Source organism: Marmota monax, unplaced genomic scaffold (assembly GCF_021218885.2).
Source record: "Marmota monax isolate L192 unplaced genomic scaffold, Marmota_monax_Labrador192_F-V1.1 WCK01_AAM20220418_F8-fsc00144, whole genome shotgun sequence".
NCBI classification, from domain to species: Eukaryota; Metazoa; Chordata; class Mammalia; order Rodentia; family Sciuridae; genus Marmota; species Marmota monax.
Window position 1 is genome coordinate 3,614,849 of NW_026694618.1, and position 25,495 is coordinate 3,640,343.

General features: G+C 33.2%; 1 protein-coding gene across 1 annotated transcript; it reads left to right on the plus strand.

Moving 5' to 3' along the window:
• Window positions 1-7,245: 7,245 nt before the first annotated feature.
• On the plus strand, window positions 7,246-25,147 carry Sem1 (SEM1 26S proteasome subunit). The gene is made up of 3 exons (XM_046422590.2): window positions 7,246-7,443; window positions 18,480-18,573; window positions 24,944-25,147. The coding sequence occupies exons 1-3, from the start codon at window positions 7,368-7,370 to the stop codon at window positions 24,984-24,986; spliced, it is 213 nt and encodes a 70-aa protein (XP_046278546.1). The 5' UTR covers window positions 7,246-7,367; the 3' UTR covers window positions 24,987-25,147.
• The last annotated feature ends 348 nt before the right edge of the window (window positions 25,148-25,495 follow it).

Genomic DNA, 25,495 nt, shown 5'->3' on the forward strand with positions numbered 1-25,495 from the left:
CTGAAATTTCATTTTTCCAGGGAATTAAATAAAGTTTATGGGAAAACATGAAATGTGGGGAAATATTAAATACAGTAAACTGAACAAATGTAATGCGTAAGTTACACGTTGGGCTTTTTATGATCTAAAAATCTATTCTAAGAAAAAGAAAAATGGAAATTTGAAGACTTATGAGCTTGTTTTAAAAAATAGTACAAATAAGTTCCAGCTGGTGTGAGAACATGGATAGAGTCCCACCTCACAGTCAAGGTACAACATAGTACCAGGGTAAATAATAGCACAGGATGGGTGACGTGTTGGCAGAGGGAAACTTTAAATGCAGAACATTTTACACTGTTTTTCTAATGGATTTTTACAAAAGTAAGAAAACATAGGTATACACGTATCAATAGCAGAGAAAATGTATTGAAACAATATATAAGATGAGGTTTCTCTTTACACAATTTTTCAAGAGCAAGCACATGGCCAACGTGGATTAATCACTAATGAATTTAATAAAGTGAACAGATTATTAGCTCCTAAAGCTAGTTATTTTGTTTTTTAAAATGTTTCAATATGCCAGATGTTTCATAAAAATAATTTTTATTATTTAAAATGATTTATGAAGCTAGAATGCTCAACTTTTATTTCAGTGTTAAAATTTAAGTGTTAAAAACCTTTAACAGACAAACAGAATTTACAGTTCAGTTAGCAGTCACTGAATGTGAAAAGAGTTCTTAAAACGCTCCTCTTCAGAGCCATTCTTGTTCCCATAGAAACCAATGTGAGATCCTGGAAAACAAGGTAAGTTCTAAAATAATCACCATTATAAATACCCATTATATAAATGTAAATACAGGCAATTGAAATGATTTAGATGATTTTGAAATTGCATATCATTTCCCAAACCATAATGATTCCTTCAGAGTGGTTCTTGTCTGTCATATAAATACAGCATTTACAAAATTTTAAAAATTCTTATGATTTACTTGTGAGACCATAATCGCCTTTTCAAACAAGTCTTGGGCATACAAATATCGATTTTTAAACATGTCTTTTGGTAAAAGATGGGTCTTTTGGGGCTGGGTTTTTAACTATCTGGTAGATTAAGTATTTCTCATTATTAGCAATTGGATTTTATATAACAGTTTCTTTATTCATTACTAATTGTTCTACAGTAAGATCTACATATTGTAGATGGTTATTTTACAATTATGATTTTCAGGTTATTTTACCATTATGATTTTTTCATATTTTATTTGTCCAAGCATCTTGTCATGATAAAAGAGCCAAAAAAGCCTTCTTTTATTGGAAATTTAATTCTTCTCCTAAGTCCAGAATCAATCATTGGGTACAGAGGACTCATAATGTTAGTGAAGCTGTGAGTGTGAGTTGTTTGCAGGTGTGTATATATGTATGTATATGCATACCTTAAAGAAGACCTAAACTTTCTGTTTAAGGAGTAAGAACATCTGCTGAGAAGCAAATATTTATACTTATTATGGCTGTTGAAAGAACCACAAGTTCTTAGTCACAGAGTATTATTAGCTGAAATGCATATATTTTCTTTTATTTTGATTTCCACTAAATCCTTGCTTTACAACATGTAGTCTCCAGTTCAGTAACATCAGCGTCATTTAGGAACTCATTAAAAATGTAGAATCTCATGCCATACATAGTCCCACTGAATGAGAATCTGAATTTCAAAAAGATCATTAGAGATCTGAACACACATTAAAGTTTAGAAACATAATAGCCCCAACTATTTGCTTTAGGAATGTATTAGAAGCTTATTCCAGATAGGATGATGGAAACTAACAGAATCCACTAGAACGTAAACTCTAAGAGGGAAGGGGTCATGTCTTCATATGGCATCTGCAGTGTATAGCTCACATCAGAATCCATGAATAATGTTTACTAATTCTGGGAACAGAGAAGGAAAAAAATCTCTTTATTTCAAAACTGACATATTTTTAAGTATTATGTTTTTAAAAGAAAACGTTCTTACATTTTAACTGCCCCTTTCCCATAAACCAAGCCATTAAACACATTACACATCCCGAACAACCCAAAATGAATGAAAAGCTTAACTTTAAGACCTAACACTGTAAAACTCCTAGAAGGGAATATAGGGGAGAAACTTTATAACATTGGTGTAGGCAAGGGTTTCTTGGATGTAATTCCAAAATCATAAGCAACAAATGCAAAAATAGACAAGTGGGACCACAAACTCAAAAGATTCTGCAAACAAAGAAAATAATCAACAGAATGAAAAGACAGCCTATGAAATGGGAGAAAATACTGGCAAACCATACATCTGATAAGGGGATATTATCTAACATACATAAAAAATTCCTACAATTCAGTAGCAAAGAAACAAATAGATTTTTCTCCAAAGAAGGCATGCAAATAGCCACGAAGTATATTCTCAACATTGCTTAATCATCAGGGAAATGGAAATCAAAACCAGAATGAGATAATACTTCATGCCTGTTAGAAGTATTCATCGCTATTATTCCAAAAAAAAAAAAAAAAGATAACAAATGTTGGTGAGAATGTAGAGAAATTTGAATATTTGTACACTATTAGTAGGGGTGGAAAATGAGACAGTGTCTACAGAATAGAAATTCCTCAAAAAATTAATGTAGGACTATCATATGATCCAGTTATCTCACTTCTAGGTATATATCCAAAGAAACTGAAATCAAGCTCTTGAAGATATCAGTCTACTGCCATGTTCAAGACACCACTCATAATACCCAAAATACAATAACAACCTCAATGCCAAATAGGTTAAGAAAATGTGGTATTCACATACAACAGGAGATTATTCAACCTTAAAAAAAAGGAAATCCTGCCATGTGTCCACATGAATGGACACAGAGGACATTAAGTAAAATAAGCTAGTTATAGAGAGACACACATCCCAAGATTCCACTTAAATGAGATGTGTTAGATTTCTGTTGCTATGACAAAATACCTGAGAAAATCAATTTAAAATAAAGATTTATTCTGTCTCATGGCTTCAGAAATTTCAAGCCATGGTCAGTTGGCTCTGTGGTTTTGGAGCCTCTGGGGAGGCAGAACATCATGACAGAGAGTAGGAAGTATGGCAAAGCTGCCTACCTCATAATTGAGAAGAAGAGAGAGAAGGGGCCAGGGTCCCAATATTCTCTTTGAGGGAACACCCCCAATCCTTAATTTTAACTAGGTCCTATTTCTTCAATGTTCCATCATCTCCCAGCAGCATCACAGTCTGGCAACCAAGACTTTAGCAAAAGGGGATTTGGGGGGGACATATTAGATCCAGACCATAAGATGAGGTACCCAAAACAGTCAAACTTAGAAAGTAGAATGGTGTTTACCAGGAGATGCAGGGAAAGGAAAATGAGAATCATTGTTCAGTGATTATAAAGTTTCAGTTACACAAGATGAGTAAATTCTGGAGATCTGGTGAACACAGTAGTTCCTATGGTAAACAATACGGTAAGGTGTACTTAAAATTTTAAGAGGTTAGAGCTCACATTGGCTTCTTACCAAAATATTATAAATAATAATAAATACATAAATATAATAATAATAATAATAATAATAACCTAAAACACATCATAGTAGGGTTTAGAGCTAGCTTCACAAATCCAGAATCTACCTGCCTAGCCATCGTCCACTTTTCTTAAAGTCCTCAGGATCTCTTTAGGGGGATATAAGTAAATTTTAAAGATCCAGAAAGAAAGAAAATTTGAACAGGAAGCTATGGGTTTGTGTGAAATAAGAGATTTCCTATAAAAGATAGCCTAGTCTCTACTTTCTAATAATCCCTCCTTTATATTCTTCCCTTATTCATTTCCATGCCTGTAAATTACATTTAGATTGGTTTGCCCAACGCTTTACAATTTCTATTTGCCCTTAACAGAATTATACTTGCATTTATTGCAGATACATATGGAATTCTGATGGTAACACTGACAGCTGCCTAAATTCTGTGATCTAGTGAGGGAAAGAGGTTTTCAAAAAGTGTTCTGCTGACCAGTTTTATGGATATAATCTCATTGAGAACCTGTCCTTTGGAGACTCAGAAAGAGGCAACAACAAATGGTTGTGTTCTGGGGATTCCACGAGGCAAATAAAAAGGTATCTATAGTATTCACCATAACAAATGTTCAGTACTTCTTGACAACAAGAATCAACACTGTTGAAAATAGTCAACTTCCCTTCTAAGTTTTAAGAATTTTATGCATTGCTGCAGAGTGGGAATAAGTATTATCATTCTCTTTCTACTTCAACTACAATTATTGTGTTCCAGCATATGCAGGTCACCATTCTGAGTATTTTCCTAATTTAATACTCACAGCAACCTTATTAGGAAGGCAATTTTATTATTCTACTTCAAAGATTGGAAAACTGAGGCAAAAAAGGAAAATATTCTAGGAGCACACAACCTAGGTGACTCTGAAGTCCAAGCTTTTTACATATTCTGAAAGGAGGTCAGAGAAATTGTGGTGTAGGTCAGTTTTCATAAATCTTTATGGCTAATTAGCTCTACCCTCCTGAAGTCAAATTGAAGATACTTTTGATATCAGTTTGTCCTCAACACATAGACTATTTAACAGCTTCTCATCATTTTTCCTTGGATAGACATAGAGACAAAAAAGTAAATCTGATGTGTTCCATTCTTCCTGATGACTAAATGGTCTATTCCAAATTTAAGGATTTAGGTACCTGTGATGTAATTAACATCATGGGAATCTCCAATGAAACTTTCAGTAATAAAACAGATTTACTTGTGACAAAAAAACTATAAAATATGCTGCTAACTTGATTTCCTAACTGTAAAGTTAAAACTGATCAATTACAGACATTATACATGTAAGTAAAAACAAGTTTTGACCACAAATGCTTCTCATAATAGTTTTAGGTTGGGCATAGTGCCACATATGTATAATCCCAGTGGCTAGGAAGGCTGGTGTTATTGGGACAAAATTCTGCCTCTTTCCATATTGGGTTTGTTTTCTATCCTTTAGGAAAGCTGTTAGAATATAATAACTCCACCACTTGTTAGCATTTGATGTTGGCTACATAACCAAGCTCCCTATGATTCAGTTCCTTCCAGTATAAAAAAGGTTTTAATTGTATTCACTTAATAGGGCTGATGTGCAGAGGATTAAATGAGTAAATACACAAACACCCAGTACTAATACAAAGTAAATACTAAATACAAATTATTATTATTAATTTATTATTAGAGTGGGAAGGGACTAACTTCCTCAGAAAGTATCAACAAGATTGCATCAAGGAACCAAAACCACACTTGGAGACTTTTAGGATTGGTAGGAAGGATTTGAGATTTTAAAAAATATAAATCACTTATTTAATGCAGTTATCATGTATTGATCTCTTAATAGTTATCAGGCAGGCATTGAGATAGGTATGTTATGATAATCTCATTTAATCTTAATTCTGGCACTGCAAACACCAAAATATACTACAGAGAAGTTAATTTGTCCACTCTTTAGAAGGAATTGGGCCTAGATTTTTATATTGCTGTCTACAAATACATATTCTTATATGCTTAATTTAACTAAGCAATAATGCCTCTCACACTTTAATATCTATCATTTTCCAAAGTTTTTCCATTTGCCACAATAATTAAAATGAGAAGTAATTTCAGCAGTCCAGAATTTAGGAACCAGTACAGTTGTTGGACTGGCAAGTGTGGCTTGTTGTCATTGCCCAGTAAGCAAGACAGCATCTTACTACACATTGTTAGTCCAGGAGAAGGCCAAAATTCAAATCTCACAGTATGATTTCTACTGAAGGCATCTCACTTTAACATAATCATAAAGTTGAAAATCATTAATTTGAACCGTCAAGTCAGAGACTACCTGTATATTTATGGTATAAAACACCATGTTCTGAAATATTATGAAATGGCTAAATCAGGCTAATTAAAATATGCAATCCCTCTCATACTTATCCTTTTATCTTTTTAGTAGTGAGATACCAATATTTTCAGCAATTAAAATATGCAATCCCTCTAATACTTATCCTTTTCTTTTGTAGTGAGATACCAATATTTTCAGAAATCAATATAGTATTATAAAGGTAAGGTTACTTTTCAAAAAATTATGTCTTAATTGTAGTTCTCATCCAAATTTGTTCTTTAGTTGATTCACTCTCTATTATCCCATACACTCTGTTCATTTCTCCTGTAATTTTATTTTAAGATGGAGATTCAAATGGATTACTGTTTCATTATCATTTATCTGTTTAAATGTCTTTGAAAAGAAAGAATATGAACTCCTTGAGGAAAAGGACCTTGTCTATACATGTTTGATACTGATAAACAGTGCCTGGTAAATGGTATAAACTAGTTATTGAATGAAGAAATAGGATTTAAACTTTTTTTTTTTTAATTGTGTACCAAAGTTTACAAAATATCTATCTGGGGTTGTGGCTGGGGTTGTGGCTCGTGGTAGAGTGCTTGCCCAGCACGAGTGAGGCACTGGGTTCGGTCCTCAGCACCACATAAAAATAAATTGACATTGTGTCCATATGCAATTAAATTTTTTTTTTTTAAAAAAAATCTCTCTATATATTTCATATTCATCCATAAATTCTCTTGTTAAATACGGAGTTCCGGACAGTTCAACACCATATTCAAAATGATACTAAAAAAGTTCCAAATGACACATTTTGAACAGTATAAAATGTGAGACCGTATCCATTTTTACTTATTGTTTTATAATAATCTTCAAACTAGAGTTCTACACACACCCACAAACTCTATTAATAGGCCATTTGCCACGAAGTAATCCCCAAGTTTGGAGATTGGAGTCAGGCAAAGAGATTTGCATTTGGATTTCCTAGCACTACCTGAGCGACGGTGCCGTTTCTGCCTGTTCCTTTTTGAACCTGAGTGTTCTGTGATGCGAAGATACTTAACGCCAAGTTTAGGGGATTGGTTCAAAGAGCGCAGTAATGCACCTTAAGGGTCCGGCACTTGGAAGGCTGATGAATGTTAGCAGTCGTTCTACATCTTTTACAGAATTCCTAAGTCGTAAACTAAGTAAAAGTGTTTAATACTTTTTACACATTTTGAATCTTTTCCAATCAAGGAAATCTACACTGGTGTCCACTCGGTCAATTCCGAGTCCGAATAAGATAGTAAAAACAAAAAGAATCTACCTAAATCGGATGCCCAGCTAAACCCGCAGGAAGCGCTGGGAGGACCTCCGGTATCCCAGCATCCCTCGCGCTGGTCTCGTAGCTCTTTCCCCGAGTCTCTGTGGTAGCGCCGGCGTCGACAGCGGCGGTAGCTACGGCTGTTGAGGAGTGAGGGTTCCAAGTTTTCATACCGCTTTGGGCGGTATTGGGCTTGGAGGGTCGCGATGTCAGAGAAAAAACAGCCGGTAGACTTGGGTCTCCTAGAGGAGGACGACGAGTTCGAGGAGTTCCCCGCCGAAGGTAACCGGCTGAGTGCGCCGGCTTCTAGGCCGCGCGGACGGTGACTCAGGCGTCCATCGGGATCCTGGGCCTGTCTCGGGGACGCCGCAGGAAGCCTGCATCCCCGCGGCCGGCACTGGAACCCCTGACGCGCGACCTGCCGTGTGCCACGGCTTCGGGCATGGGGTGTCACGATAGGACTTAGCGGCGAGGCCCACTGGTGTTTGCTTCCTCCATGGGAGGAACCGCGGTGAAGCTAGGCCCCTCACCCGGGGTCTGGAATGGTTGGGTCCTTTACTTTTCATCTTGGTTACCACCACCTCGTTCATATAAGAACCCATTTTCCTTTGGTTTAACAGCCTTCCTGTGGCTTTAAACTTTTCCGAAATTAAATTGTTGTCCCTAGTCTTGTCATTGCTACTTACTATTAGGACGTTACAAATGAAGCCTGTTAGGTAGGATGCCAGGACCATGTGTTGGGTGCATAGTACGTGTTATTGCTTTACTCCTGTTCCTCGTCAGTTTTGGTCTCTTTGACCTGAGAAACGTTTAGGCTTTCTAAGGCCCTAAAACTTACACGATTTTATTAACTTCAAAACTAAAGAGGAACTTTATTTCTCTCATTGTAGGTAATAGCATATAGTTAATATTGAGTGGCTGCTGTGTTCTCAGAAACATAAATGCTATGCTTGTATTAACACTCCATTTTTCACAAATATAGGAGGATGATACTGGTATTGTCATTTTCTTCAGCTAAGGAAACAAAACCCTGGAACCATTAAGGAACAGGCCCAGTGTCTCCTAACTGGCTGGAAATGATCAACCTGGAATTGACCTGTTCAAACTAAAGCTGTTACACCTTCTACTTGCTAGATTGTTTTTGCCAGTTAGGTTTTAAAAATTGGCTTCTTTTTGGCTAATGGTTATGAGTAGGATTTCCATATATTTATTTTATAAGAAAAGGAGGTTACTATTATGTAAGCTTTCTGGAGGTGATAAGAAGAGAATTGTGGTTGCTCTCTGGAATAACTTGTAGTTTAGAGTCTGTCACATAAAAATTGTTATTGAAATTGTTTATTCATGGTTTAACTAATTCATTGTCCAACTTTGGGGAGTGTTGTTGCTACATCTTATCCTAGATAAGAATGTATTTGGTAGAATGTCAATTTAGGGATTTTAAAGAAAGGGGATTTTTATTTTAAAAAGGAAATTAAGACATGTTTTTGTGGAGGCCTCATTGTTTATTCTGACTAGCTCTTTTTTGTTGTTAAGTATAACATCTGGAATGATTATCTAAAGGTACAAAGGAGCAAATGTTCCTTTTATTTTTTCCCTCCCATTGTTTGTTCTGAATCTGTTACATTGGCAGTTTCTCACACTAATGGAGGGGGGTATGTAATATATTGGTTATTAAGCAGGAGAGGTTTTAAAAAATCATGTTTAGGACATTTGTGAAGTTCATTCTCCAACTTCTTGACTATTTTGTTAAACTGAGAAAAGGCTTTGTTAGGGAGATATTCGAAGTCTTGGGCATGATTGATGTTTTGGCGGCTTTGACATGGTTAGAATTTTAGAACTAGAGAGCAGCTTAGCCTAGAGATTCCAGTTTTCATCATACAGTTACATTAGTAGCAGAGTGGGACCTAAAACTGAAGTACTCCATAATTTATTCAAAACTTTGAATATTTTTTCAAATCAGACAGATATTGAAAGAATGTAATAATATTTTTATTAATTTCCTTTTTCTGACAATTAGACGAGGATGAAAGTAAAAGTGGAAAGAAAATAAGTGGTCCTTTAGATTCTTTTATTCTCTTCTGTGCCAGCAAGATTGTCTTGCTTTGTTTTTTTAGGATATTTAAAATGAAATTGAGTTTGCCAAAGGAGCACTAGCATTTGCAAGAGAGTGCTATTATAAAGAATTCTATAATTTTTCTATAATCAGTAAAACTACTGTATTATCTGAAGAAATCAGGAATAGAATGCTATCTACCTCCCCGTCTATCCCTGACCCCTTTGAAAAATTCCTGGATAAGACACTATTATTTTGGGGAATCTTTTTTTTTTTTTTGAGGTGGACAACAATCTGGTGGTCCCCTAACAACAACAAGCTGCCAGTTTTCTGGAATAACTAAGGCTCTCTTACTTGTCCCTACCAAAGCAGGACATCTTAAACAGTGGTCTAAACACCAGAGGGATGTTTTGCAATGTCACATTCACTTGACAGGTGGGAATGAAAAAACTGCCAGCATTTAGTGTGTTTATACTATATTCATATATATAGTATAAACACACATAAGATATGTATGTATATAGCATGTATTGTTTAGGATGCTAGTGGGTAGAAGTCAAGGAATATGTGCTCATGCATAGACAGTCTTGCAGAAGGACGAATTGCCATTGAGAATTATTTATGTGAACATTGTATACTAACTGGAATATATAATCAATAAAAGGGTTCTTTAGAATCATATAGAAGATAGACAGGAGCAATATCAACTCAGATACTGTGCCAGTTTAACTAGTGCCACAGGGGACTTTGCAGTTTGCCATTATTAAATGTTATAATATAGACATATAAATAGTATCCCAAACATTTAAGTTAGTTACATGGAGAGAATTCATATCATTAAAATTTTGAAAGAAAAAACTAGTCATCATCATGAAAGGCAAAGTACCTATTAAATGTCTGTTATTGGTAATTGTATGAAAGAAGAAAGTTTTTGAACCCCAGGTTATGGAATAATAAGCATGATAAATGTAGATCAGACCTATGTTCAAAATCTGTTCATAAACTTTTAGCTCATTGACTCATGTTAATTACTTAGCTACTTCTGTGAAAGTACATTATATAGGATAATTGTACATTTGAACATGAGGGAATCCCATCAAACTGTCAGCTGTGTCTCTTTGACATGTCCCCCTCATTCTTTCTGCATTTCCTAGCATTCTGACACAGGTGTTACAAGCTAATCTTGCTTTCCCTGCTTCAGCCCTACAATCAGCTGTTTCTGCAGAGCAACCACCTTTTAGTAGAGAATGATATTTAGAAGACAAATCTTGATGCCAGTTATGCTCACTGCTTTTAGGATATTCCTGCTCCCAGACCATCTAAGTGGAAGAAACTAGAGAATATACAGAAGTGGGTGTGTATGTATAAAACCATGAGTTCACACAGTCATCTCTAATTTCATATCAGCACCACAGGGTTCATTCTGGTCCCCCCCCCCCCCTTTTTACCTTTGTAACTCCTTCTTCAGTGGTGAGAAACCTGGCTACTATTTTCTTAAATATATTGTCTCTTTGGTTATCCTCCTCTTTACTTAGTTTTTGCCACCCTCCTTACCTTACTTAGTCTCAGTATTCGCCAGGCCACCCTTTTTCCTTTCATATAGTGTGGGTGACCTCTTCATCTTCTCCAGGTTCTTCACATCACACCATACTGCCCTCCACAGAATGCTCGATTGGCTTGGGCTCTGACACATCATCTGGAACCAGGCACATTTTAAATTTTGACATATATTCTTGAATTGCCTTTTAGATATGTAAGGTATAGGTGTGTTTGCATTGGGATAACTTGCAGAAATGAAATCTTAGAAAAAACTAATATGCTTTATACTTTAAGCAGGAACAAGTGTAAATTAATCTCAGAATGGTCAGATTTGGTTTGGTTTTATTGTCATACTAATGAGTGTAATTAAAACTGTTTGTAACTGTTGTTCTCTTACGCTTTCCTATGATGGTATTTGGTTTAGTGTATTTCTCTTCATCTAATATTCTGCATATATGTGCACATTTTTATTTAAAGGAAGTTGATTTGTTTATATTTAGAATAACTTTATTGTTATAGAATGAGAGATTGATGCTTCTGAAAATTGATATAGAATTTTACATTTGCAACCCTATTGTAATAATTAGAATTTCCTCTGTGCTTTTCTCTAGAGTGCTGTACTTCTTGCCTTTAAGAAGTGTAGGGGGCTGGGGATGTGGCTCAAGTAGTGGCGCGCTTGCCTAGCATGTATGTGGCACTGGGTTCGGTTCTCAGCACCACATAAAAATAAAATAAAGACATTGTGTCCACCTAAAACTAAAAAAAAAAAAAAAAAAGTGTGGGGATGAATATTAAAATATTTTTAAGTTGAGAGAAAACCCTTTTTATGCTTAAAGGTCAAGGTGATACTTAAGATGAAGTATGTAAGAGCTTTGATAGCTTGGATTTTTGAAATTTAAAGCTAGTCATGGTTGTAATTTTTCACTGGCAGATGTGAAGAAAGCTAAGTTTAGAAGAAAAGTCTTAAATAATTTAGAATTACTAGAAACATATATCAGGTGTCCGTTATTGGTTATTTGCAATCTGACTTTAAAATATGGTACTTTTTTTTTTTTTTCTTACCAATACACATCTGGGAGGCCAACGCCTTGAAGCTAATACAGGTGTGCTTATTTAATTGATCATCACAATTCTGGCAATGCATTTAGTGTTAAAGGTAAAGTATGTATTTTATATGGTCCTTTACTTATTGAAGGATGGCATTAGACGTTGATCATGTATCTTGTTCATTTTTTTTTTAACAAGCTATTTCTGGACCTAAGGCTGTAAAAATGAGTGATTAAATAAAATTACCTGGTTATCAATATTGTAATTGAAAATCAAAACAAAATTTAGATATTATTATGAGATATCACCTAACTTTAGTAGTTAAAATAGTCATATAACTTTTTATGTTATGCACTCGCTTAGAGTTTAGAGGTATTATAATTTACACATATTGTAATGTTTGTGTAGTATGGAGGATTGTTGGATGTGAGTGTTAAACCATCACTTAACCTTTTTATATAATAAATTCAGTACATGATCTTAGTTAATAAATTAAGAAGAATATTTAAAGTTTCCCTCTAAAGTAGATAACAGATTCTGATTTAATATGAACATTACTTTTTTTAATAATAAGTGTTCTTATTAAATAACTTTAAATGCTTAATAAGTGGTCACTCATAAGAAAAGTTATTTCTTGATTCTTTATCTATGGCAATTGGAAGAATGGTATGGTACTATTTGACTACAGTGCATCTTATTCCTAGGATAGGTATTAAGGTTAAAAAGTATATTCACATTTATAAGATGATTAATGAACAATTTAATCTAGCATTTCTACCTTCATATAATAGAATCATAGTTATGGCATACTGTATAATAATGCCAAAGAAGTGTAGAGCTATTGTTATAAATAATTTTGTGTGCACTCTTCCTAAAACCTTCCCGAGTGTTTTTCCCCCTTTCATGAGCCAGTTTCTTTTTTTTTAGAATGCAACTTTTACCTGTTCCTTTCCTTTTCCTGTCAAAAAATAGTACCAGATTATTGTTAAAGGAAGAAGAGATGCTTTATATATATATGCCAAATGATCATCGAAATTCAGCTTGATGAACTAAAAATTGCAGCAATCTTAAAAGAGAAGAAAAGGAGTGGGAGAGAATAGAGAAGACACTCATTCCTATATTGTTAAAAATTTTGACTTTTTCAAATTAAGTAGCCATTCCATAAAACAAGTTATTGGCTCAATTGTATTTCTTTTTTGGTACCAGAGGCGCTTAACCAATGAGCCACATCCCTAGCCCTTTTTTTTTAATATATATATTTTATTAGAGGCAAGGTCTCGCTGAGTTGCTTAGAGCCTTGCTAAGTTGCTGAGACTGGGTTTGAAAATCGGGATCTTCTTGCTTCAGCCTTCCAAGTCACTGTGATTACAGGGTTGTACCACAATGCCCCACTTCAGTTATATTTCTTGTTGGTGATTTTCTGAGGCATTTGGGTCCAAATTAGCAAGTTTCTTTTTCTCTCATAATTAAAACAAATAAAAACAGCACAGAGACATTTAAATCAATAATAATATTGAAGTCAGCATATTTTTTTTTCAAAAAAATAAAATAAAATCATGATTAGATTAAAAGTTTCTGGGACACTATGATTTCATTGTTTCCAAAAAGGCTTTAAAAGACATTTAAGGCTCTATGGTATTGTTTCAAAGACCTATAAGGTTAGCAGAAAATTGTCAAATATATTTCAAACTCTAATCTGTGACATGATCATTTACTTTTTATATATCATTACAGATGGGAAACATCTGTAATGATATATGTAACTGTTACCTAGTTAACAGTTTGGGGAGCCTGTTTAGTTGGTAGTGGTTTAGACTTAGAATCTTAAAATAGTTCCTATCTTGACTGTCTCACCCTTTTACTCAAGAATGTAAATATAGTCTTTATTCAATATTTTTTGAACATTAAACTCCTTTAGATATCTTTATAAAGACTCCTTAGATACTTTTATGGAGACTTCCTGTTTCTAGGTTGAACCCAAGTAGCATATTTATATAAACCTGGGGTTTGAGATTGGGAAATGATGGTAGAAAAAATGTTATTAAATATTTTCTTACTGTTTTCTGATAGTGATAAAGGTGCTAGTCCCCCCCCCTGAAAAAAAAGAGTATGATAGAAAGTCCTCTCATTTTATAAAATCTTGAAGTATAAAGCCAAACTTTGCTCTAATGGCAATATAAAATGCACTTTCTATATAGGAAAATTTTAGTGTTATTAAAACTAAAAACATGTAATCCTGAGCTGTCCAGTAAAATTATTAGCTGCAGAGCTATAGGTTATAGCAAGAGTGGAGGAAATTAGCAGGAAGTATCATAACTACTCGTATCATAAATGCTATTTTGCTAAAGGATCAATAGTGCCATTACAAGTTTGACACACAAGAATCTAGATTTCTTTTAATAAAAAATAAATTTGAGGGGGCAGGAAAGATGGTGGAATGAGATGAACTTCATGACCCTAGGTACCTGTTTGACTGCACTGCATGATGCATCTCTACATTGTATACAACCAGAGAAATGAAAAGTTGTGCTCCATTTGTGTACAGTGAATCAAAATGCATTATGCTGTCATGTATAACTTATTAAAGCAAATTAAAAGAATAAATTTGGGATTATTTGAAATGCTTTATTCATTTTTAACTTTAAAAATTAAAATATGTTGTTGATTTAATGTTGCACAGAAATACATCTACTGTCTTATATAAGGCTCCTTCTTTAAAAAAAAAGAATTTTTTAATATTTATTTTATAGTTTTTTGTTTTTTTTTTCTAGCGGACACAACATCTTTATTTGCACGTGGTGCTGAGGATCGAACCCAGGGCCGCGCACATGCCAAGCGAGCGTGCTACCACTTGAGCCACATCCCCAGCCCAGAGGCTCCTTCTTAATTTAAAATTTCATCTTGGGCTGTACCCCCATACTGTCTTTACTTAATGTTCCTCTCATGTATACATAAAACTGGAACAGAAAAAAGACCACACAAAGGAATAATCTCAAATTGATACAGTAGCAGTAAGAACAGAGATGAGGTGAGAAACTGGGGATGCATTGAAATAGAAATGCCAAGACAGGTGAAGAGTTCAGAGTCAGTCTCAGCAATGACAAGGTGCTAAGCAACTCAGTGAGACCCTGTACTTAAATAAAATACAAAATAGGACTAGAGATGTGGCTCAGTGATCGAGTGCCCCTGAATTCAATCCCTGTTACAAAAAAAAAAAAAAAAAAAAATCATTGATTGTGATAGTTGAAGGGCTTCCAGAGTTTTTCTTTTCTGGCTTGGGAGACCAGGTAAATGGAGATACTTCTATTTTTAAATGATGATGATGATACCCCATTTTAAAAATTTTTGTTAAATATATAATGTAACTGAAATAAAATGCCCACATTATAAACCATGAAGTAGCTAAAACTCTATATGTATATAGTAATAAAAGCCTAAATCATACCTTTTGTTATTTGGTTATTTTTCCTTTAACATTGAAATGTTTATAGCTATGTTTCTAATAGGTAACTACTAATATGAAACTAATGGCTTAGAGTGTATAACTCATAATTACTGGAGGGGAGAGGAGTCAAACAAATATTCCAATATCTGATTTTATTGTTAATTGTGATTTAGCCATCTTTCACAACCATGTTGTGCATTTGCTAGGTACTGTTTGTAATTTAGGATTCCAAAGATAAGATAGAATTATTATTCTGAAGGAACTCAAATGGTAGTGATGAACATAAACATATTGATTGATAATTATGATTTTGCAATATTATCAGTGTTGTGATACAGAGATACACAAAACAGAGGGAGTGGTTTCCAGGCTGATTTTTTTTAAAACCAATTTCCCCATATTTAAAATTTGAAATTTAACATTATAGAAAAGTTAAAGACAACTAACACCTAGATTCATGAATTTTTGTTAATGCTTTGCCATATTTTCTCATGTTAGAAAATATATTCAATAATAAGTGTTTTACACATGTATAGATTTATATATAAAATATACATATTTGAGAACTATTTGCCAAGAAAGCTGTTAACAAAATGACACTTGACTCAAATGTTTTAGCATGCATGCTTAGAGTTAAGAGCATTCTTCTCTAAAATTATTTCACAATCATGATTAAGAAAATGAACATTAAATCATTAATATCATCCAAATATACACAGTCCATATTTAGATTTTGCCAATTGTTAGAAGTCTTATTACTTTTCCTCTAGCCCTGTGGTCAGTTAATTTGCATATTATATTTGTATTATATTTGATTGTTAATCACTTCAGTGCTTTTAAATCTAACAGTTGCTGTTAGATGTTTTTCTTTTTTTATGACATTGACTTATTTGAACAAGCTAGTTTGTAGTAAGTCCCACCTTCTGGTCCTATGGTTTCCTCATGCTTAGATTCAGTTACAACTTTGTTAGCCAGAGTACTACAGAAGTGATGAGTGTTTCTTATTACATGACATAAAGGACCCGTGTCAAGTTGTCCCAGTTATTAATGATGCTAAGCTCACTTGGTTAAGATGATGGCCACTATGCCTTTCCATTTCTTCCTTTGTAATGAGTAAGCTGTCTATCCTGTTACCCAACCATTTTTCACCCTATAATTTTAGTATCCATTGTTGATCTTTACCTAAGTTTCATTGAGAGTTTGCAGATGGTGATTTTCTAATTTTGTCACTGTTAACATTTATAGTAGGTATAAACAAGAACAGTCCTGTCTTCTCTTTGTCTCTTTAGTATTGCTATAGACTCATGGATTTTTTTTTTTTTTAAATATTCAATGTGTTATTCCTTTAAGTTGGTTTCTGCACCATTTGATGTGCTTTCTGGCATTAAAAATAAATCCCTGACTTATGTTGTTTTTTCCATTTCTCAGATCCTAAATCCACTAAATAGTGGAGCTAGGGTTCATTCAAAGGGAGAATGAATGAATGTTGTTTAAATTAAATTCAAGATAAGTATAAATCAGGTCAACTAGTGGCACATAGACAGATGAGGAGCAACATGAAGTGCTAGATGAATAGAAAATCATAGCAGTTTCAAAAATGAGGTAAAAAATTAGGGCCTAAATAAAAATGAAGATCTTATTGGTTATTCTTCATCATACAGTTTTCAAGAATGCATATGAGAGAGTACCTCAAGTTACATAACTATCAGGAAGTTATCCTGCTGGATTTGAATGTTAAACAATTTAAAATAATCTTTATTTTGAAACAAATAGTACTGTAGGATGGTGGGGTGTAAAACAAAGCTATGTCAAGATTTTAGCAAGTTGATCCATCTAAGAGGAGGAAGAGCAGGATATGCCTAAAATCTTTTGTTTTGAGGATGGATTAATTTAAAATGAAGAGAACATAGTGACATTGCCTTGGAAACTAAATTTTCATCATAGTCAAGAGAGTAGAAGCAAGACCTGTTAGAATATGCCAGTATGTATGTGAGAAAGGATGTGAATGTCTAATTTAGAGCAGAGGTAATGGGGATAGACAGGAATAGATTTGAATATGATTTACGGAATGAAATGGACCAGACCTGGTCATGATAGAGAAGAAAATTTGGGGTGACTTTCCTGGCACATGGTAAGACTGAAAGAATGCTTCTGTGTTTTTCCAGGGAAGTGTATTGGTTGCATGTGAGGATAACTGAAGAAAGTTAAATATTTGTTCTGTTGAATTTGTGTCCAGTGAGCAATTGTATGTAGAATTATAGCATTCACAGGAGGGTTCTGCATTCAGATTTGGAGATGAAACATGTAGTCTTAAAAAAATTTATTATTTAGGGAAGCACTGAGGGAAGAGGGCATAGACTGAGAATGTGTTCCTAATCCAGACATTGTTATAAAGAATTAGTGTTTAAGAGCATAAGGAAAGGAGTATTGGAGACAACTTATAATTCCCTATGTGCCCATTGGTTTTTATTATTATTATTATTATTATTATTATTTTGGTACTAGGGATTAAATCAGGGGTGCTCTATACCAAGCTGTACCTTTAACCTTTATTTAGTTTTTGAGATAGGGTCTCACTAAGGTACTAAGGCTGGACTCAAACTTGAGATCCTCTTGCCTCAGCCTCCTGAGTCATTGCGATTATGGGTATATGCTGCCACATCCAGCTTGCTGCCTTGGTTTTTTATACAGAAGTAATAACTAGACATTAGGTTGTAGGAGAACCACCTTATAGATAGATATTCCTTTCTTCTTGTGTACCTAGTGGTTGAAAACTTCTGTGTTCTTAGTGTTACTTTCCCAATAGATATTCCTTATTTACAGCCTAGAATTCCTGAAGGTGTTAGTTTACATATGTATTTTCTGACCATTATGAAGAAAAGTTGAAATCTTAATCTAAATCACTCCCAGCACCAAAAGGGAAGAAAGATTTTGAAAGATTGTAAAATAGGCCTTATAAAAATGAATTAAAATAAAAATCAGTGAAGTAAGCATCCTTCTGAAATTAAAAGTTTTCATGGCAAGTAGTATTTTTTTTTTTTTTTTTTGGCTGCAAATTTAAGAATTGAGAGAATAAAAGCAAAAACTGAGATTTAAGGAGAAAGATTTCCATTTTTCATAGAAATGTTATTAACAGTTTTTGAATTGCAAGAATGTTAAGTGACACACTTTCTGAAGTTTTCATTTTGTGTAAATAATGTATGAGAAATATTTGACATCTGTTTCTGTTTTTAGACTGGGCTGGTTTAGATGAAGATGAGGATGCACATGTCTGGGAGGATAATTGGGATGATGACAACGTAGAGGATGACTTCTCCAATCAGTTACGGTAAGTTTTAAGCAAGATTTTTATTATAGCTCGGTATTAATTTTGAGTATAGAATATATAACTTATGTAGATAATTGACCTCTCAAAAGATGCTTAATCTATTACGTTAACTTTGAGGTTTATAATTCAGTTCATTTAGTACATTGACAATATTGGGCAACCATCACCTCAGTCTATTTAGTTCTAGTATTTTTAGTATCCCAAAAGAAAATACCATACTCCTTAAGCAGTAACTATGCAGAGTTCCCCCCTCCCTTACCAATTGCTAATCTGTTTTCCATCTGTATGGATTTGCCTGGTCTGGACATTTCATATAAATAGAATCATACAATGTGTTCTTGTGTGTTCATCTTTTTCACTTAGTATAATGTTTTTAAAATTCATCCACATGATTGCATGCTATCAATACTTTATTCTGTTTTGTGGTGGAATAATGCTCCATTGTATAGATATGCCATATTTTATAGATTTTATCAGTTGTTGGAAATTTTCTACTTTTTATTTCTTATGAATAGTGGCTGCTGTGAGCATGGATATACATGTATTTATCTGTTTTCATGTTTGGAGGGTATATACCTAGAAGTGGAATCATTGGGTTTTATAGTAATTCTAGGTTTAACTTTTTGAAGAATGCCAAAATTTTTTCTACAGTGACTGAATAATTTACATTTCTGCTAACAATGTATGAATGTTCCAAATGTTCCACAAAAACTTGTTGTTTTTAATTTCTTAAAAAATTATAGCCATCTTATAAGTGAAAGCTGTGAAGTGGAATCTCGTTGTGCTTTTTTTTTTTAATTTTTATTGTTGGTAGTTCAAAACATTACATAGTTCTTGACATATCATATTTCACACTTTGATTCAAGTGGGTTATGAACTCCCATTTTTACCCCGTATACAGATTACAGAATCACATCGGTTACACATCCACTGATTTACATATTGCCATACTAGTGTCTGTTGTATTCTGCTGGGGATAGGAAAGGCTTTTTATTTTCTTGGTACCGGGGATTGAACTCGGGGGCATTCAACCACTGAGCCACATCCTCAGCCCTGTTTTGTATTTTATTTAGAGACAGGGTCTCACTGAGTTGTTTAGCACCTCGTGGTTGCAGAGACTAGCTTTGAAATCATGATCCTCTTGCCCCAACCTCCCAAGCTGCTGGGATTACAGGCATGCATCACCACCCCCACACCCCCTGCACCTGGCCTCATTGTGCTTTTGATTTTTATTTCTCTAAATGACTAAGCTTCTAGTGTGCTTCTTGACTATTAGCATTGACCATTGACCATTTTTGGAGAAATGTCTATTCAAATTATTTTCCCATTTTAAAATTGGGTCATTTGTTGTTGAGTTGTAAACTTCCTTTTGTATTCTTGGTATTCAAGTTTTATAAGATGCGTGATCTGCAAATACTTTTTTTTTTTCTGTTGGGTTGTCTTTTCATAGTGTCCTTTGCACAAGTGTTTCATTTTAATGAAGCCCAGTTTATTTTTTCTTTTGTTACTCGATGATTTTAAGACTGTCCCATTTAAGAATTCATTGCCAAATTCAAGATAATGAGGATTTATCCCTGTTTTCTTGCAAAAGAGTTTTAGCTACATTTAGAGCTACAATTCATCTTGAGTTAATTTTCATATATGAAATGAAGTAGAAGTCTCATTCTTTTGCATGTGAATATATTTGGCTGTCCTCAGACCATTTGTTGAATAGACATTTCTTTTCCGTCTAATTGTAATTTTGATTCAGCTTATATTTATCTATCTTGACCTTAAGGATATCTAAATCTGTCACATGCTTTGCTCAAAACAAGATGTAGAAAGAAGGTCTCTTGTTTATTTCAAAGGAAAGTAAGATAACTTTATAATTAATTTTTAAAAATTATTGATTGATTAATTTATTTATGGTACTAGGAATTTAATCCAGGGTGCTTTACCATTGAGCCACATCCTTAGTCCTTTTGAGATTTTTATTTTGAAACAGAGTCTCACTACATTGTTAAGCCTGGCCTCAAACTTCTGTTTGTGTAACAAGTCTCTAGGATTATAGGCATTGCTGGGTCATTCCCTGGTTTAAAATTTATTTTTAATAATGATACAATATTGCTTTTTGTGCAATGCAGTTTTTTGTTTTGTTTTGTTTTTTAATGGGTTCAAAACCCTTATATTCTAAAGGCTCTTTAGAATTTTACTAAAGACTAATAACAAATTTATCCATTTCTTTTTTCTCTTTTTTGGAAATAGTACAATTTACTTTTCACTGTTATTCTAATATGTTTATAGTTCTCCATGATTTCTCAAAGATCTCTGACTCAGGTTTTTAATTTTATCTTTTTATTATAAACTACTTTTATACAGTTTGGAGTTGTTGCACTTTGGTTTTCAATTGTGTCTTAATGATGTTTTTCCTTTTATAGTTTTATGGACAAAGTAAGAATGATAGCTATTGAACAGTCTTGCTTTTTCTCTAAAATCTGTTAACATTACATTATAGGTCCTTGGACCTATCCTTTCTCATTCTCTTTGATCAGTATATGCCTCTTAAAATAGCCCTTTTTGGTCTTTTTATGAATCTCAATCCATTCTGAACTAGAGTTTATTCTATATATAGGAGTTTAGATGCCTTCTTTTTCATTAATCTCTGTTTTTATATGCTTTTAAAACTGAACTACATTAGAGAATGCCACTTTTCTTGTACAGTAAGCACCTTCCCATTTGGAGTCATATTATCCTGTTAGAATGCTTATTTTGAGGCTTTCCAATGCTGTTGAGCTGTATTCATGTTCTTAATTATGTAACAGTTTTTCTTTCCTGATAATTTCTAGGAATTTAAAAATTTGAGGCTAAATGACTTTTTCTTCCTTTGTCATTCAAAAAGATCAGATATCATGAGATTTTGTTTCTTTTCTATCTTTCATTAGTCATTTAATAACATCTTTCGTTTAAAAATTTTAACACTGGTGAATATTATGATAAGGGGTTTTAGTAGTAAATGTATCAGTAATTGAATTTTTCATCACTATCACCTCTTGCCCTTTTTTACTGGCTTAGAAACATTATCCATGTATTCTTATTCTTTATGACTTACTATTTTTATAATACGCCTCCAGGTGCTTCTGTTTTCTCTGTTGTGTTTTTGCCTTTTGTTTTCTTAATTTCCGTAAGTATATAAATTGTGACATGACCACTAGTGATAAAGTGTTTTTATTTCTCCATTTGAATTATGAGTTTTTTCCCCCTACTAAGGGGAACTTACATATAATAATGGATTGTTCTTTGAGCTACACAATCTAGAACAGAAGCTACTAGTCACATATGGCTATTGTTTACATGAAATCTGGCTAGCACAGATGATGAACTAAATTTTTAATTTAAATAGTCACTATGACTATTATATTAAATAACACAGATAATCTTTGTTTTAAAACTTTTGTTGTAATTAAGAAGTCTCCTGCAAAAATTATTTTTGGTCTTTGTAAAATGCATGGAGAACCTCAATGTATCATCAGTCATGGTAAAGGACACATTTTACTATTTTCTATCATTGTTGATCCCTAATCCCATCTAACTTTGAGAGACAGCTTAGACTTTAGATTCATTCATACTGCCTATATTTTCCTATGCTGGATCTGCCTCTTATTTAGCTACATGGTTACATGGACCCTGATCAAGTCATTTAAATTTCCTTTGACTCAACTTTTCTCAGATATAAAATGCAGATAACAATTACTACTTTACTCATAAGTTTATTATAAATTAGTTAATATATGTAAAGTGTTTATGGTGTATGTTAAACAAAAACTCAATATAGTAGGCCTACTTTCCATGTTCCTTTTCCTCTTTCAGTCTGATGACTTTAAACAAATAGCATAAGGTCATCTTTGTCTCCAAAATAAGAGTCATTGTATTTTTTTGCTCCTCCTGACTTTATATAATTTCTCCACCTATCAGTAAAAATAGGTTGTATCATAAGGTTTTTTCCAATCCTCTATCACCTTATATGAAAATTCCAAGAAGATTCGTAGTTCCTGAATGATCAGAAATAGCCACTGTGATAAAGCTGAAAACCTAATTGTTGTTATTAGTCTTTTTTTCATGTTTGGTTTGCAAAAGGAATGCTATTACTGTGTGTTTTAAATAGTCTTATATTCACTGTGTGTTCTGTAATATTCCAGTTGTGCAGGTTTCTTTCCCCCCTTTTTTGGTCTCTGTTGGATTTTTCCATTCAGCAGTCTCATGCTGTTACTGTGTTTTTGTTTTATACTTAGTGACCTCAATTTTTTTCTTCTGGCTTGTTATACTTTTAAGTTCTTAAAGAATTTTGCATATTCTCTAAGAATTTCATTTAGAGGGTTTTCTCAGCATCTGTGTTCATAAACAATTTTATAAATATAATTGATGACCACTTCCTATCAGTAAGGCAGATAGACATGAACCTGAAGGATACATTTTGTGTACTTGTTATTTAAGTCTTAGGTTGAACTCCCAGGGCTTTGTTGTTATTAAAGTAAGAGAAAGTGATTAACTGATAGTGATCTTGTTAAAAAGGAATAGAAAACTTAATTGAGTTTTAAAACTAAATAAGTCAGAAAAATATTACATTTTAGAATGATATAAAATTCAAAGATAATCACGTTTCTTATAGAATTATAACAAGAATCTTGTAGGAAACATTTGAGGAGCTTTCTGTGATGAGAAAAAATAGAAATCTTTAGCTTTTTCCTTCAACCTTAGTATTTATGTTAATGCTATATTACATTTGTATAATTTTCTCTTATTTAACCTTCAAAGCCAGGGAGATATGTTATATATAAAGGATAGATATTATAATCTTCAGTTTCCTAATTGAAGGGGAAAGAGCCCAAATGAAGCAATTCAGTTAAGACTTCACAAAAGTAGTAGGGCCAGAGTTCGAGACTTGCACTGGGCTCTTGATTTCTAATTCAGCATTTATGTCACCAGCTCACACTATACTCTACACCTAAGCAGAAGACAAGGTTCAATCATTTGAATGATCTCTGGTCTTAATATAAATCATGGAAATAAGGTCATCATTTGTATTATAAAATTTTTAAGTAAAGGAATTTTGGAAAATGAATAATAAATATTATACGTCATTTTAACCATGTGTTTTTTCGCATTGTGGTTACATTGGACAATATAATATTATCTAAGCCATATTACACAAGATAACATTTTTTTTCTTTCTGGATATAATGATATAGAACATATTAACCATACTTTACATTTAAAGTGTTATATCAGACTGTTCCTCCAATAATTTTATCACAAAATTTTATAAAATCTGAATTGTGGTAGGAAAGTTGCTGGTAATATCTGGAATAGTCACTTAAATAATTAAAGTTGATTACAGGATTTAACTTTTTTTGTGCTAATGTTTTATAGAAGGATAATCAACAATTGCAGTTGATATTCTCTATGACTAATATGTCAAGTTGGATAAATTATTTAAAATGACAAGCCAGACATGGTGGCACACACCTGTAATCCCAGTGGCTCAGAAGGCTGAGGCAGGAGGATCACAAGTTCAAAGCCAGCCTCAACAAATTAGCGAAGCCCTAAGCAATTTAGTGAGACCCTGTCTCAAAAAGGGTTGGGAATGTAGCTCAGTAGTTAAGTGCCCCTGGGTTCAATCCCCTGCTACCAAAAGTAAATAGATAAAATGACAAAAAATGTTTCTTTAATGTGTGTTCATTTATACCAATTTAAACTTGAGATGTTCACTCACATTTAATATTAGGAAAGTAAAGTCTAACATTTTATGACATTTATAATACAGAAAATTCTCACACCCTTAAATTTGATTAATTTTCTCCTATGTTAGAACAATTGATATGATATGTCAATATGGAAAGGAGTGTGTTTATTCTCATGTATGTACAACTTATGATGATTATAGGTTAATTATTCTAAGAATTTGTTTAAGGAGCTAAGAATGTAGTTTACCATTTTTGAGTCCCTGAGTTTAATCTCTAGCACCACCAAAACACAAGCAAACAAAAATATATTTTTAAGTATTTGTTAGAAACAGAATATTTGTGTGGTATTTGGAAGGTATTTAGAGGATAATAATAAATCTCTCATGTTTCTCCATAAATGATATATAAGAAAATTAAGGAAGATAAAATTAACTAATGGAAGCAAAATTTTATTAGTATTATGTGATCCACATCCAATTTCCTTCTTACAGGTTTATTTTTAGGGTCTAAAATAAAGCAGTTTAGTAATATTTTAAGCTAATGCCCCATTTTAACTCATTTATTTATTACTGGTATTATTTCTTATCATGTTTCTTTGATTTATTGTGAAAAATGCCTACTGATGTGTTGTTATTTGTATTCTATTATAGAGCTGAACTAGAGAAACATGGTTATAAGATGGAGACTTCATAGCATCCAAAAGAAGTGCTGAAGTACCCTACACTTGAACTGTATACTAAATTCTAGAACAGAGAACCAAGGACGAAATACTTTAAGAAAACGTTTATTTCATTATCTGCTTGAATTTATTTTTGTTTTTGTAACACAAAATAAATGTTTTGATCTAATCTTGATTTGGTTCAGGCTTCTTGATGTTTTCACTGTAGTCATGATTTTCCAGAACCTTATTATTGTACTGAGACATTAAAATTTCATATTATGAACTGAAAAAAGAAAAATTGGTTCACTGAGAATCAAGTTAAATGAATTTATCTGGTTCCCAATCCAGTACCTTCCTTAAGCCACATCAATTAAATGTTAGTTCAATTTTATGAAGTACCTCTTACATATTACATTATTCTATATTTTGATAGCTTAAGCAGTATTCACTGACATTTATAAGATGACCTCTCAGAACCCATGTTTCTAAAATATTAGTCATTTTAAATTGCTATAATTTATGTAGTTCCTGAGCCATCAAT

Bases quoted from the DNA above. Each gene is read 5' to 3' on its own strand.
- Sem1 (XM_046422590.2), top strand. From the start codon at position 7,368: ATGTCAGAGAAAAAACAGCCGGTAGACTTGGGTCTCCTAGAGGAGGAC. The intron at 7,444-18,479 runs GTAACCGGCTGA...TTCTGTTTTTAG, and splicing joins CGAGGAGTTCCCCGCCGAAG to ACTGGGCTGGTTTAGATGAA. The intron at 18,574-24,943 runs GTAAGTTTTAAG...ATTCTATTATAG, and splicing joins GACTTCTCCAATCAGTTACG to AGCTGAACTAGAGAAACATG.